Source organism: Panthera onca, chromosome B1 (assembly GCF_046562875.1).
Source record: "Panthera onca isolate mPanOnc1 chromosome B1, mPanOnc1 haplotype 2, whole genome shotgun sequence".
Taxonomy (NCBI): Eukaryota; Metazoa; Chordata; class Mammalia; order Carnivora; family Felidae; genus Panthera; species Panthera onca.
The window spans coordinates 119,488,655-119,504,844 of record NC_138342.1 but is presented as its reverse complement, the minus strand read 5'-3'; the positions used below and the strand labels follow the sequence as shown (position 1 = coordinate 119,504,844).

The following is a 16,190-nucleotide window of genomic DNA, read 5'->3' as shown; positions in this document are numbered from 1 at the left end:
TCCTATCCAGGCCTAGTTTTCCTAAGATTCTTGAACATTTATAGATATTGATTGTAAAACGACTACACAAGGGACCTAAATATATCAAAGTAATTATATTACACTTTTGAGTCATAGGTTGGAGTTAGCTCCAGTAGAAAGCCAAGTAGGTAGGGATACATCTGGTGAGATCGAGGGGCGGAGAGATGGGCTGGGGAACGTCCACTGACACGTCCTTGAGAAGGAACAGAAACCTTGCTCTTGCGTGAGGTGACACTGTTCCTGCCTTCCAGCGATCTTGATGCCAGGGCAAAGAGTGAGAGATACCGTGCACTTTTCCGACTGCCGAAAGATGAAAAACTAGACGGCCACACAGACTGCACCCTCTGGACTCCATTCAACAAAATGCACATTTTGGGGCAGATGTTTGTGTCCACAAATTACATCTGCTTTACCAGCAAGGAGGAGAACCTGTGTAGCCTCATCATCCCACTCCGTGAGGTAGGTGTCAGCGGGAAATGGAGCTCTTAGGAGCTGCATTTGTAATACTCTTCTGTGTGAACCAGGAATGTTGTTTTTACCAGCATTTCATTGGCTTTAACCATAGGTGAATGCTCATAAGTCTTTGCTGGCACCTGCCACACCCTTTTGTGTGTTGTCATTGCTCTCAGTGACCTGTAAGAGCTTTTCTTCCTAGAAAAGGCAGCCTAGAGTTTTAAGATGGAGATTGTACTATTATTATTCAGGTGTGACGAGGCCAGACCCATCAGATGGCTTGTTGGACTCACAGTCCCTCTAGGAGAGGCCATGGGGGCACATTGGGAAGCACACACTTGGTCCGCAGGCAGAGGGAGCCGTGAAAATGTGGGCAAGAGCCTTTCCTGTAGGGTGCCTGGGTGGCTCTATTGGTTAAGTGTCCAACTTTGGCTTCAGGTCATGATCTCAAGATTCATGAATTAGAGCCCTGCATTGGGGTCTGCACTGACAGTGTGGAGCCTGCTTGGGATTCTCTCTTTCCCTCTCTCTCTCTGCCTTGCCTCCACTCTCACTTTCTCTCTGCCCCTCCCCTGCTCTCACTGTTTCTCTCTCTCTTTCTCTCTCTCTCTGTCAAAATAAATAAACTTAAAAAAAAAAAAAAAAGCCTTTACTGTTATTTTCGTGGGAAGAGACAGGCAAGGCAGAGTAAACAGGTTTACTAGTCTAGTTGGAATAATCTCAGCAGGCTGTGGGGCATAGGGGTTGTCCCTAGTTATCTGGTGTCTGGCCCCCCCAGTGATTAGGACAGGGATAGTGACCTTGAGTGTGAGAGCTGAATTAAATAAAGGAGGTGGGTGGGAAGTGTGGGCTCTGGATGGTTGGTTTGCACAGGAATGACCTGCTTACAGGTGAGTCTTTTATTATCCCTTGGAGCTTGCTAACTCTGGGAAGATGGTCCTCCCAGGGCTAGCAAGGCCCAGGATGTCAAAGCATCAGATACAGGAACGAAATGTAGTTACTACAACCTGCTCACAGCCTGAGAGCAGCTTGGTCACAAGGAAACAGTCTAGATTGTCTAGATTGTGAATCGGAAAGCCAAGTGTTCACTTCTGATCTGTCAATTGCCCGCAGTAGAATCTCCGCAGTTGCTGGCCACAGAGGCAGATTCCTGAACCCGCCCTACATCTGAATCTCTGCAGGTTTAGGAATCTGTATTTTAATAAAGTCCCAGGCTGGTCCTCATGCACAATGAAGGCATTGTGCATTCTTACTCTCTACACATTCTTACTGTATCTGGGGAGGAGGTGGGTCCTGTCATGTCTTCACGGAGGTAGATTGTTCTGGTACTTGTATGGAAATCTTGCCAGGAGGTTTGGAGTTAAGAAGGAACTCCATGTTAGGCTGTTGGAGGCTGGAAGTCTTATAGTCTTAAAGTTGTCCTGGTAACAACTTCAACACGCCCTGTTGCTTTTCTAGAAGTTAAGGTGGTTAGAAGTTTTGATTATATAATTAAGATTCACCCTTTGTTGAGATTCCCTAGAGTAAAGAATTCAAGTTTCCCTCTGCCTTCTTTTCTTAAAAAAAAAAAAAAAAAAAAATTATGTAAGCAGATTTATTTTCTGGGTTTTTTTTTTTTTTCTTCTTGTTTTAAGAATAATTCATGGGATGCCTGGGTGGCTCAGTCAGTTAAGTGTTTGACTTCGGCTCAAGTCATGATCTCCTGGTCTGTGAGTTCGAGCCCCACATCGGGCTCTGTGCTGACAGCTCAGAACCTGGAGCCTGCTTCGGATTCTGTGTCTCCCTCTCTCTCTGCCCCTCCCGTGCTTGATCTCTCTCTCTCTCTCTCTCTCTCTCTCAAAAACAAACAAATAAAAACAGTAACAAAAAAACAACCAAAAAACATTTTAAAAAAGAATAATTCACTATTGTCACAGAAAATTTGTGAAAGTATATACAAAAAGAAAACAAAATTCACCCTTAGTTCCATACGTCAAAGATAGCCACTGTTAATCTGCTGTACGGCTTCCCAGGCTTTTTCTGTACTTTGCTGTGTATATGTCATTTATATTATTAAGACATAAAACATAGGGAATTTTTATTTTTTACCTATTTCCCTTAATACTGAGTATATATTAAACTTTTCCCCATATTATTAAATATTCTTTTACAGTGTAATTTTTAACAACTGCATATTATTCCATTAAATGTATATATAAAGCTTATTTGCTCAGTTCCCTGTGGTTGGACCCTTGTATTGTTTTCATTGTCTCCCAATCATGTGTATAATTTTCCTTAAAGTATGAATTATAAATTCCTAAAAGCTGAATTGGTGGATCAAAAAGAATGCAAAATGTTAGGCAGTTGTCAAATCTAGTTCTCCTTCTCATAATATGAGCTAACTGGTATTATAACACTTTTTGAGGCCAGGATATGCTGTGGGGGCAATTCTGAGACAGATAATTCAACAAGTGCTGACTCTGGAATGGATTTCATAACATTTCCCAGTAAATGTACCTTCTTTGCCATAGACTGTCATTAAACTTAATTTTCTTCCTCAAGTACTACCTACAAGCAAGTTACCTGCACCAGCAGGTTCTTTCTTCAAGAAAGAAACCCATTCCAGGATTAAGGATGTGTAGTTGTGAATCTGAGGGAGTCATCGCTCTGTTTATCCAGAGGAGGATGCAGTGGAGGAGGTCATAAGCTGCTGTCGATATGTCCGCTCTCCTGTTCACCACCTCCAGCTGGCTCTGTTTACCCTTCAGTGCAACGCACAACACAATAGTGAGAGTTCAGGGCACCTGAGAGAATGGGGATTGATATTCTCAGCCCATCTTCTGCTTGCTTGTTTTCCCTAACAGAGGGTGGAGCAGAGATACTTCAGTTATATTTCAGGGTAAATCGGAGGAGGAGCGACAGTGGGCGTAGCATTGAGGAATAAAGCACGTTGTGGTTGGTGGATGCAACTTTAAAGAACTAGCTCAATGAAACAGCAGTGACCTTCCCCTTAACCTGATGAATCTCCAAGATAGAATAATGATAGACCCCAATCCCGACTAGTGGGAGAAGCAAAGGACTTAATGTAATTTTTACTACCTTTAGGTAACCTTAATGACAGACAAATGATGGCGTGGGCCCCCTACCCTCCACCCTCTACCCCATACATGGGGTCTGTCTGAGCAGACAGAACTGAGTTAAGCTGATCTATGAGCAGCAGTCTCCATGGGAACATTACATCCTGCTTGAAATGGAAACTTTTAGGATTGTATAAACTAGGAATTATTGTTCCATTTGATTTTTTTAAAAATAAGCCAAAATATTGACTGGATATTGTTAATGTATATTTCACATATAGACTTAAGGTAGACCAAATTGACACAGAATCATGGAATCATGTTACTACAGATTTTGAAGCAATTACTGAGGCAGCAAAGCAGGAAGGTAGAGTGAACCAATTAGGTTCCTCATTAGATGGAGATTCCAGATGAAGTCTCCCTTTAATTCCAGTCTATTTTATAACCCAATTGGTAAGACAAACATGTCTCATTAAACTAGAATACTAAAATGTAGCTGTTACCCTTTCCTTTGTCACAAAGCTTATGGGATAGGATTCTACCAGAAATCATTTGTCAGCAAAAAATATTTTGTAGTGCATGTGAGTATTCATATGTTTTATGTGGGAGCTTCCTGGTTGTTTCTGTGTTCATCTAGCTAAAGGTCTTTCCACTTTGACCTCATCAAGATTCACATGGCTATCTAGGTTTTAGGTATGGAACTTGAACCTTTATTTCCCTTGGCATGTGTCATTTAGTCTGAGACATCTGGTGACCCAAAGAATCAGAAAAAAATTTATGAGAAAAGGAGTTTTTATAGGTCTTTTAAAAATAGGTATTATTTAACATGTTTTAAGTGCCATGGGAAAATCCTTCTCATGGTAAAGAAATTGTTTTTCCCATTTCTGCAGCTTTTTTGCATTAGGAAAAAAAAAACACTTTTATGTGCAACTCCATGTATCTTGGGATTCCTTTAAAATATATAAGTATATATCCAACTATATGTATTTATGAAATCTGAGAGCAGAAGTCAGGTTCTGCAGTCTTCCCTCCCTGGAGTTGTACCCATTTTGCACTTGGGGTGGTGCAGCTTTTCAGGCAACTGCAGCAGGTTTCTTAGCCTTGACGGGGGAAAAGATTTTAAAGTTCTGCTTTGGGGAGAATGTATTTAACATGAAAATGTTAATAACGAAGTTACAGTTGAACCTGTCTAGACTGCTCACAGGTGGAAGTGAAGAGGGGAAGCGAAATTGAACTTTAAGCATTATAGTCAGAGCTGCTGTAAATAAACCATTTATCTAGGGCTCGCTTTGAGATCTTTTTCCCTAATGTGCTAAAGAAAAATAGTTTTTTAAAAAAATTAATGTTTATTTTTGAGAGAGAGAGCCCGAGTGGGGGTGGGACAGAGAGAGAGGGGGAGACACAGAATCCGAAGCAGGCTCCAGTCTCTGAGCTGTCTGCACAGAGCCTGATGCAGGGCTCAAACCCTCGAGCCATGAGATCATGACGTGAGCCGAAGTCGGATACTTAACTGACTGAGCCACCCAGGTGCCCCAGAAAAAAATTTTTAATGTTTACTTTCGAGGGAGAGAGAGCATGCTGCATGTGAGCAAGGAAGGGGCAGAGTGGAGGAGGACAAAGGATCCGAAGCAGTCTCTGTGCTGACAGCAGAGAGCCTGACGCAGGACTCAAAACTCACGAACTGTGAGATCGTGACCTGAGCCAAAGTCGGACACTTAACTGACTGAGCCGCCCAGGTGCCCCTAAAGAAAAATATTTTAATGCATTTATCTTACTTTCCAGGTGAGGGAAATCCTATTATAAAGCACCAAATGCGTGTCTTCAGTTCAGAGCTAAAACAGATGTCCTTCTTTCCTACTTGTCTCCTGATTTGGTAGATTCATTTCACCACACACATGGCGCGCACACACACAGAGTCAGCCAGTGCAGGCAGATAGGGTTGCAGTTAAGCTGTTTACATCGTGTCTGTTCAGAATGGAGCCTTTAAAACTTTCAAGTGGAAAGAGGGGAGGGATGCAAAGCTCTGGAATTCCAATGAGATGTTTGAAAGGTTGGCAGCATTTTGAAAGCCATCCCAACATTAATCTTGGCAAAAAAGCACAAGTATCACGGGTTGTTTCTGTCTCTTATGGATGATGCAGCAGCTAGAAGTCGGCTCCTTTATGGCTTTGTGAAATTTTAATGAAAATCAAGGAGTTTCTTTGCAACACGTCTTCTAAAGCTTGGCCCTATCTACGCCTGGCCCACGGCGTTGAAAGGGCCAAGCTCTGTTGGGGGCCAGCTGCCCTGTGCACTGCAGGGTGTTTAGCGGCATCCCTGACTTCTACCTGTTAGATGCCACTGGTACCCTCCACTGTGGCAACCGGAAATGCCTCTAGATGTTGCCAAATGTCTCCCAGATAACAAAATCACTCCCAGTGTAGAACTGCTGATTTGGAAAGACCAGCAAGACAATTCCAGCTTCTGATAAGAGCTCCAGTTTGATTTGTTATGAGCTATTTTATTTTACTGGAACAGAGTCAAAGACTCTCATTCTGCCTCAGTAAAATACAGGTGGTTCCTCCAGAATATGAAGTGTTGTGTTCCTTGTTTCGTGCTGCTCGGAGGCTACTGCTGGGTGATCCCTGGAAAGTAATGCTTTGTTTCGTGTTTCATGTTTCTTTTCAGGTGACAATTGTGGAAAAGGCAGACAGCTCCAGCGTACTCCCCAGCCCTTTATCCATCAGCACCAGGAACAGGATGACCTTCCTATTTGCCAATTTGAAAGATAGAGACTTTCTAGTGCAGAGGATCTCTGATTTCCTGCAACAGACGACCTCCAAAATCTACTCGGACAAAGAGTTTGCAGGCAGCTACAACAGTTCAGATGATGAGGTCTGTGGGAGACGCCTGAGGGTATTTGCCTTCGTCCTACTCTGCCCCAGAATGTTCCCTTCCTCATCTGTTCTGTTTGATCTGCAAGCTCTGCAGCTGTGCTAAGATAAGGCTCCTCCCCTGATGCCCAGGGCAGTATCTGAGCAATAACTCATTTGAATCCCATGGAGTTTGTATTTGGGATCCCAGAGCTGGACAGCCTTGTAGATCATCTGGTCTAACCTGCCTATTTTATAGTTGAAGAAAGCATTGAGTGATGTGTCTTGTTTACACAGCAAGTGGCTCTGGTCCATATAGTGACATTGTCGGGAATGCACAGAGGTCACTAAATAAAGTCTCAAATCTGAAATGCAACATCATGATGATGTTTTTATTATGATAAAAAATATCTATTGTGTCCCTTTTGAATTAGGCCCTGGACCAACATCCAGGGAAATTGGCAGCTAAAACATAATTGTAAAGATGGTGACCTCACAAGGAACATCCCTGCCCCTGTCTACCTGGTCTGAGCTCATGTGGGCACGAGGAGGCGGTCCCTCTGTCAATAAGCAGTTGATTCAGCCCCGTCATGCTTTGCCTGCATGCTAATCGGAGGCTAACGGTCAACCAGTTTGTTGCAAAAATGCATCGGAAATTAGATGAAACGTGTTTTCAGCACTGAAGCTCTGTGTTCTGTGACCCACAAACCTGCTAATCCCCGCCAAAATGCTGGCTTGCTGCCTTCCTCCTGCGTCTTCACACAGCAAGAACCATTTTGGGAACCATGATGTAGCTGTTGGTGTCTGTACAGAGGACACTGAAGAAGTAGCTTCTATGTCTGTCCCTTTCATTGTCTGTCCCTCTCTGCATCGGCAGGTGTATTCTCGGCCCAGCAGCCTTGTCTCCTCCAGCCCTCAGAGAAGCACGAGCTCCGAGGCCGATGGAGAGCGCCAGTTCAACCTGAACGGCAACAGCGTTCCCACAGCCACGCAGACCCTGATGACCATGTATCGGCGGCGGTCCCCCGAGGAATTCAACCCGAAGTTGGTGGGTGCCTCCTGCTCTTGCCTGAAACTTTTCTATATTAGAGCAATAACATTTAAAAATATTTCTAATTGAAGTAAACTGATAAATATTTACGTAAAGAAACATTTTCCTAGAAGCACAGCAGATTTTTATCTAAATCTCTCATTCGATTGTAGAACAGCTTCTTCAAATAAGGAGATGAGTTGTAGAGTTACAGGTGACATTTGTTTTTATCTCGTCTTGAGTGTTTAAGTCAGCCAACAAATAAGTATGTAATCTCTCAGCCCATGTTTAAACAACGTCAGCTCACTTTCACTCGGAGGTGTACACATAAAGCCATAAAGACAATTCGCATTCTGCTGACCTGTTTCACGTAAGTGGAATTCTGATTCTGGCCTAGAAAGCTTCGAGGCAGGACCAGAGGCTGTGGTACAGGTGTCCAATTAGGGAAGGACTGCAGAGAATCTGAGTTCTTTGTTCTCCTGAGTTCTGTCCAGAACAGAACCACTCCGTTCACCAGGGGAGATGTTCTGACCTTCCATCCAACTTCTCCTGTCTGTCACCGACATACTTTGGCATGTAGTCATGTTTCATTATCCCTTTCAGGCCAAAGAGTTTTTGAAGGAGCAAGCTTGGAAGATTCACTTTGCCGAGTATGGGCAAGGGATCTGCATGTACCGCACAGAAAAGACCCGGGAGCTGGTGTTGAAGGGCATCCCGGAGAGCATGCGGGGAGACCTCTGGCTGCTACTGTCAGGTATGGACAGGCGTGGGGGGCGGGGCGTACTGGCCCCAGGGTGTGCAGGACCTCAGCGCGCCCCTTCTGCCTTCCCTCATGCACCCGGGCTCTTTTCAAATATGCAGTCCTCCAGTTCAGCACTAAATCCCCTTTCCTTCCCAAAGTGTTGAAGTCCCTCGATAAAAACACAGGATGCATATACACCTGTCCAGATATTGAAGCCCCCATCCCCCAAATCCGCATAACCTCTTCCATCACTTCACTAATGCTATTTAGAAGAAGAGAGATCCTGAAGGGTAAGAGTACGATTCTTTGTGATTTTTGAAGTCCTTGTTCCTTTCCCAGCTGTGTCCACTTCGTTGAAAATGGGTAAGTGTGGCACACGCTCAGAGCCCTCATTAAGGTGGGGAGAGGGAGGAATGAGAAAGCCTCATGCGTGGCTTCTGCCACCTCCTGCATTTGCTGGTTATCACATGGAGATGTGAAGGGGAGGCCAGAACGTGCACTAGAACTGAAGGCCCACCCAGATCACACTTACACTCCAAGCTGGAGATGCCAGGAAGGACAGAAGGGGGTTGTCGTGGACCTTTGGGTCCCCCTCCAGGCTCCTGCCCAGACACAGCCCTGTGGGGTCAGACCTTTGAGCCCTGCTGGAGACCAGAGGTTCTTCAGCTAGGCCTGTCATACCTTCCTCCAAGCTGAAAGCATCTGGGGGTCTGTTCTGTCATGAACATCCAGGGCGTTTTTTTGTTGTCACCAGTCTTTGTAAATCAGGTGCTTTACCTGGTTAGAGGCCTGAAATGTAATTGTTTTAAATAAGCTTATTTGAATATTTGTATATGAAACTAAGATGGTCTGACACAAGTGCCATTATCAAAACCTTTTATTTTAAAAAATAACATTACAATTAGAAGAAAAGTTACCAGGCTTACAGGACAGCCTTAAACAAACAAACAAACAAACAGGTTGTAGCTCTTTCTAAAAGTAAATACAAATGGTAATCGCCCGTAATGAGATGTATTAACATCTCAGCAGTTGGGGGATAGAATCCTGAAAAATAATTGGCTTCATGTGTTTCATGTAAAACTAGTTTGTTCTATCCTCGTTCATATGGCTTTTTCGTTGTCCTTCAGTAGACCAGCCTTAGCTCCTCATTTAGAAATCCAAATTTGAGGGGCGCCTGGGTAGCTCAGCGGTTAAGCATCCGACTTTGGCTCCAGGTCACGACCTCGCGGTTTGTGGGTTCGAGCCCCACGTCAGGCTCTGTGCTGACAGCTCGGAGACTGAAGCCTGCTTCAGATTCTGTGTCTCTCCATCTCTTGGCCCCTCCCCTGCTCATGCTCTGTGTCTCTCTGTCTCTCAATAATAAATAAATGTTAAAAAAAATTAAAAGGGGGGCACCTGGCTGGCTCAGCCGGTTGAGCGTCCGACTTCATCTCAGGTCATGATCTCACAGTCCATGAGTTCGAGCCCCACGTCGGGCTCTGTGCTGACAGCTCAGAGCCTGGAGCCTGTTTCAGATTCTGTGTCTCCATCTCTCTCTGAACCTCCCCCATTCATGCTCTTTCTCTCTCTCTCTGTCTCAAAAATCAATAAAGGTTAAAAAAATTAAAAAAAAAGAAATCCAAATTTGAGTCAAATGATCTCTGATTACACAAATCCAGCCCAAGAAGAGCCTTCCTGTCCGGTCTCCTGTCTTCCTTGTGTCTGGCGAACTAGTCACCTCGACAACTTGATTCAGATCGTTCACATTGTAAATAAAAAATTTCTTTTTCATCCTCGTTCAAATCAGAAGTTACTTACAGCCACATTTTGGATGAAAACGAAGCTCAAAGTCAGCACCAAGAAACAGTACATAGTGGTACACAAGCACAGTGCAGAGATGCATCTAGAGTTAGATCCAGTGTTTTCTTTAATGGTGATGGAGGCCCGAGGGTGGAGTGGGCTCCCTGCTGCCTCTGTTGGGTAGACAGCAGCCTCTGTTTCCATCCAGCTCCCTGGAGGTGGGGTGCATGTGAAGCCAGCCCACTCATGGGGAGAGCCCAGCTTCTGGTAGGGGAGCCTTGCCTGGGTGCCGCCTTGCTCCTCGTGACTCTCAGGGCCATTATACCAGGACCTGGCTCAGTGTACCCAGTGAAGTGAAGTGCAGGCCAGAGGGTAAGATATCTTTGCAAATCTCCCTTGAGAACAAAGCAAAAGCCAGTGTTAAGTTGCTGTCAACCAGACTGCCTTATCCAGGGTAAGTGTGAGTGGGAAGGCTGTCTCCCCGGGTGACTGTCATTGACAAGGCCCAGGCCATCCTAAGGGCTCTAATTTCTAATCAGTGAAATACAGATCAGTCTGTCCTGTGTTGTAGTGTGTGTGTATGTATGTTTAACATGTGCATATATATGTGTGTGTGTGTGTGTGTGTGTGTGTGTGTGTGTGTGTGTGAGTAGAGAGAGAGAGAGAGGGTGGGGGGGAATTTATAATTACCTAAGTTGTATTTAAGTAGATTTTGATTTAGATATTCTCATATAGGGCTTTCTGTCTTTAAGAGTCTTAAAATGCAAGGATCTCAAACCAGTGATCCTCAACTCATTTCTCCATTCTCATCCCCGCCACCTGGGAAACTCCCATCCATGAGGGTGGCTCACTGCTAGGAATGCCCACCCCACCCACCCCCTGCACTTCTCCAAACCCCTCCACGTGCTGTAGCACCTCCTCCTACTCTTCAGTATGGCTGTTTGGACTCTTCAACGCTTATGCTTCAGCAAGCAGCGTGTGGACTCGTTTTGAGAGACAAAACTTCCCTTTTCAAGTGAAATCTTAAGGAAAACCCCAATAAAGTACCAGCAAAGCTGCTCTGGTTGAGGGAGGGCTGAGACGGGGAGGCTTCGGCTTACTCTTCCCCTAAGTGGCCCCCCAGGATTGTTCTTGGAAGTTCTGTGGAACGCAGATTTTTCGCTTGCAAGCCCCTGCCTCGGGAGCTCTTTGAGCCCACATCTGTGGGACGTCATTGTTATTTCGCAAGTGTCCCTGGAGTGGTGAGGAATGTGAAGGGGTTCAGTTGGGAAGCCATGTCTGCAGACCGAGGGCAGGGCTTGCACTTTTGGACGTTGTATCTGTTGGGTATTTCCTAGGTGCAATCAATGAGAAGGCCACACACCCTGGGTACTATGAAGATCTAGTGGAGAAGTCCATGGGCAAGTATAATCTCGCCACGGAGGAGATCGAGAGGGATTTACACCGCTCCCTTCCAGAACATCCAGCTTTCCAGAATGAGATGGGCATTGCTGCTCTACGGAGAGTCTTAACAGCTTACGCTTTTCGAAATCCTAATATAGGATATTGCCAGGTAAATGACACAGATGGTTTAGTTTTTTTTTTTTATTGTTTATTAACCAGTAAGTAAGTGAGAAGAAGAAAGAAGAATGGTTAACTTCTAGAACCATCCCTGCACCTAAGTTTCTTGGCCTCAGCACTATAGACATTGTGGACTGGATAATTCTTCGTTTGTGCTTTGTAGGATGTTTAATAACATTCCCGTTTAATAACACATTTAATAACATCCACCCACTAAATGCTAGTAGAACCCCCTAGTTGGGACAACCAAAATGTCTTTAGGCATTGCTGAATACCCCCTGGGGAGCAAAATCTCCCTGAGTTGAGGCCACTCCACTGAGCAGAGGAGCCAGGAGATAAGGATGCCCTTTCTGGATCCAACACCATGTAGCTGGGTGACCTTGAAAAGTCGCTTCTGATTACTCTCTGAGCCACCCCTCATCCCTCCCTGAGGTAAAAGAGAGCATGTCTGAGCACCAGGCCTGTGATTCTGGATTCTCGGTTCCACGGTGCTCCTACTTTGCATCCTAGGTAATAACGTCCTTGAGAATAGAACTCTTTTATGCTATGATTATATTTTAATACACACTAAAATAAATGTCTAATCCTCTATTTAAAAAATGTTGCCCCATACCAACTAAAATTATCTCTTGTACTAGGACATATACCACAATTTGGAAAGCTCCAAGATTATACGACTTTAGACTTAAAGTCCATATATTCAGAGAGGCCTTCCCTGACCATCCAGCTAAAAGCTAAAGCAAATCTGGGCTTGCTTTGACAGCACATATACTAAAATTGGAGTGATACAGAGAAGATTTGCATGGCCTATCGCATGGATGACACACAAATTTATGAAGCATTCCGTATTTTTGTGGGAGATAGAAGCTTCCAGTTATGGAATGAATAAGCCACAGGAATAAAAGACACAGCGTAAGGAATGTAGTCAGTAATATTGTAATAGCAATGTATCAATGTATCTGTAGGGACAGATGGCAGCTACACTTGTGAACATAGCATAATGTATAAACCTGTGTCAACGGTACTCCAAAAAGATGTGAAAAGAAATCACAACCAAATACAACGTTTAATATGTTGACAAATACTTCAAACTTGCCCCAAATCCAGAAAGATGGTATAATGTATTTTTTACTAAATGACTGCTTAACACAAAAATACATAAATAGATAAATGCTAAAGTAGGCTTAATTCCTCTACACACATACACACACACACACACACACACACACACACACACACACGCAGTACAGGTCTTCCTGTACCGCATTACTTTACCGTTTTGATAGCACTTCATTTAAATATACTCCCAAATTGGTTAATTAATGTTTGCATCTTTATTCTGTCTCTCTGACATCAACATTTAAGCCCTGTGAAACTTGTCACCTCTGTGTCCTCCCCTCCTACCCATCCCCCAATACTTAGTCTAGAGCCTGTTATAAAGCAGACCCTCAGACTTACCTTGACTAAATAAATGCCTAAGGAACCAACCGTGATGTACTAGAATCGTCAGGTTAATTCTCAAGTGAAATTTTAATAATGATTGCACTTGGGAAAACATTAAGACTTACAAGAACAAGCCTATTAGACCCAAATTCCTTTTTTGGTATGCGTGTTGTAGAAGTCTGATGAACGATTACTGGTTTGTAGATCAAAAGAGGTACCAGACTTAGTTGGCTTCTGCAATTATAGAATTCATATTTATCTTTTGATCTTCCTCTTTTTAATGAAGAGGACTATTAAAATAGTTGAGCCTTGAGTGGTTATGAGCTATGTGATAGTATCTTTTAATAAAGTACGTTCCTTTGGAGTCTAAATCACTGTTACATATCACTACCATCCTTGTCCAGATGGAAATAGTGGGTGAGGACGCCAAATTTGAAAGGTTTTATTGTTCTCAGAGGAGAGCCTCAGGCCATGTGCACTTGGTTATAGAAACCATTATGGAACATTAAAAAGGAAGCATTTACCTCATGAATTAAGGGTTAAAAACACTGAGATTTTCACAGGTTAACAAGCTTTGTCAAACAGCCTTTGGGCAAAGTTTTTGCTTAAGGGCTTGCCTGTGTGCAGGGGCTCAGTCCTTGGTGAATGTTAAGTGTTCATAAAGACCCTTAACGATTACCAGATCAAGGACTAAAGGTTTGTACATTTTTAAAGGGTTCCAAATAATATAAGCAAAACAAAACTTTGGAATAATATGTGTGTCTAGCTTGCAGAGCCTTTAAATGTTTATTATCTGGCCTTTTGCTGAAAAAGTTTGCTGGCCCTGTGAGACAAACTCAGTAATTTTCTTTAGGTCAGCAAGATTTCTTATGCTAATGTGTATGATGTATTTAAAATACATTTGACAACAGCCTTTTTCATGCCTTTAGGCCATGAATATTGTCACATCAGTGCTGCTGCTTTATGCCAAAGAGGAGGAAGCTTTCTGGCTGCTAGTGGCTTTGTGTGAACGCATGCTTCCCGATTACTACAACACCAGAGTTGTTGGTATGTGCGGGATGTAGTCAACATTTTGACCCACGGCTCATAGCGAAGATGTTTCTAGAGCCAAGATACCGGCTAGAACACCATTTCCAGTCACCATTAGCCAAAAGAATTTTAGACAACTCCAGTTTCCCAAAATGGGAGTGAGAGGGCTTGAATTAATATAAGATTGTACACAAAGGAGCCCCGCGGAGCGTAAGAGAATATGCATGTATCACTGTTACAGGAATTATTTTAGAAAACATTTGATGTGGGTGTCACTCTGTGGCATGTGTGAACTGCACCAAACATGTCAGCTGTCAATCAACCTGAAAAGATTTGGCAAAAAATGTTTTCATGAAAAGGATGGAATCTGTGGAGAACAGAAATATGCAAAAAAAAGAAAAAAGATCATATAAAAATGTATGCAAAACTAAGTTGCTGCAGTTTTTTAGAACTGGTTTCATGGCAAAGCAAACAATGACTGTAAGCATTTAAACAAATTATTACTGTTACTCCTTATAATCCTCTCACGTGTTAGACATTCCCTTTAGCAGGACAAGCTTTTTGTAGCTAGTGTAGTAAATTGTATGCCTTATGTGCTCTTCATTTCTAAACCTTTTCACACTGATTCATTGATTTTGATTCATTGGAAAAATTCTCCAGAAACGCCAGTAAGTTGATCATGAGTGTGTACAACTGGAATGCTTTTTTTTAGATTTTTTTTTTTTTTTAAGTAATCTGTACACCCAGTGTTAGGATCGAACTTACAGCTCCAAGATCAACAGTCAGATGCTTTACCAATAAGCCAGCCAGGTGCCCCTAGAATGCTTTTAAGCTTAAAAAACACTCATTTAAGGGGTGCCTGGGTGGCTCAGTGGGTTAAGCTACTGAGTCTGGATTTCGGCCCAGGTCATGATCTCATGGTTTGTGGGACAGAGCCCTATGTTGGGCTCTGTGCTGACAGTGAGGAGCCTTCTGGGGATTCTCTGTTTTCCTCTCTCTCTTGCCCCTCCCCACTTTGCTCCACCTCCCCCCCCCCCCACCTCTCTCAAATAAACTTAAAAAAATAAAAAAATAACCTCTCACTAAAATCAACAATTCATTTGTGGGGACTGTGCATCCAGAAAAGCAATTTGTTTTTTATTTTTTTTTATTAAAAAAACTTTTTTTAAGGTTTGTTCATTTTTCAGAGACGGAGAGAGACAGAGTGTGAGTGAGGGAGGGGCAGAGAGAGAGGGAGACACAGAATCTGAAACAGGCTCCAGGCTCCTAGCTGTCAGCACAGAGCCTTACATTAGGCTCGAACTCGGGAATGGCAAAATCATGACCTGAGCCGAAGTCGGACGGACCCTCAACCGACGGAGCCACCCAGGCGCCCCAAAGCAACTTGTTTTTTAAATGAGTTTGCCAGGAAACGGAGCTACTTAGATATACATTTCATGCCTAACCGAACAATTATATATCATGAAAACTTTCTAAACTGACTTATCCAACAACCCTTACCGTTGTGTTACTGCCCTTTTGTGGTAGGGAAGCAGGACAGGAAGACTCTGGAAAGAGAAGAAACACCCAGAACTAATCTGCTGACTGAGCTATGTTGATTGACACCTTGGTCTAGTAACTTAGTACCTGGTAACATGGTAGCGGCAGAACAGTTAGAGAAGGGAGCTGAGTTCCGTCTCCGCAGCAATTGTGAGCTGGATTATTGTAGTCAAGTCATTTGATTGGGTTCCTGGGTGAGAAGGTGCAGTGGGTTCACCTGCGACCCTTTGTGCCCACCTCCGCTGCAGGCGCGCTGGTCGACCAGGGTGTCTTCGAGGAACTGGCACGAGACTATGTCCCACAGCTCTACGACTGCATGCAGGACCTGGGCGTGATTTCTACCATCTCCCTGTCTTGGTTCCTCACGCTCTTTCTCAGCGTGATGCCCTTTGAGAGTGCGGTTGTGGTTGTGGACTGTTTCTTCTATGAAGGAATCAAGGTGATATTCCAGTTGGCCCTGGCCGTGCTGGATGCAAATGTGGACAAACTGTTGAGCTGCAAGGACGACGGGGAGGCCATGACCGTTTTGGGAAGGTAACAGACCAAGCCTCACTTTGAAAACCCCTCCGGTTCCTTCTCTGAACTTGCCTTCTCTCTTTCCCCTTGGTTTCGTGAGTCTTACTTGGCTCAGTGCAGCATAATGCCCACTTCTGTCTGTGGCTGAGGATTCATTTTCATAGGCTGCA

The 16,190-nt window shown here is 43.8% G+C and overlaps 1 protein-coding gene and 1 non-coding gene across 2 annotated transcripts in view; both read left to right on the top strand.

Annotated features, from left to right (window-relative positions):
• The window catches only part of TBC1D9 (TBC1 domain family member 9), a 114,240-nt gene that overhangs the window by 70,656 nt on the left and 27,394 nt on the right, over nucleotides 1-16,190 (top strand). The window contains exons 6-12 of the mRNA XM_060654120.3: nucleotides 273-480; nucleotides 6,198-6,404; nucleotides 7,260-7,430; nucleotides 8,016-8,166; nucleotides 11,271-11,485; nucleotides 13,866-13,983; nucleotides 15,753-16,038. Of these exons, the coding sequence (XP_060510103.1) occupies nucleotides 273-480; nucleotides 6,198-6,404; nucleotides 7,260-7,430; nucleotides 8,016-8,166; nucleotides 11,271-11,485; nucleotides 13,866-13,983; nucleotides 15,753-16,038 (1,356 nt within the window). The remainder of the gene's footprint in view (nucleotides 1-272; nucleotides 481-6,197; nucleotides 6,405-7,259; nucleotides 7,431-8,015; nucleotides 8,167-11,270; nucleotides 11,486-13,865; nucleotides 13,984-15,752; nucleotides 16,039-16,190) is intronic.
• Nucleotides 12,245-12,346, top strand: LOC132693432 (U6 spliceosomal RNA). Its single transcript, XR_009616815.1, has one exon. It is a non-coding gene; the product is annotated as a U6 spliceosomal RNA (small nuclear RNA).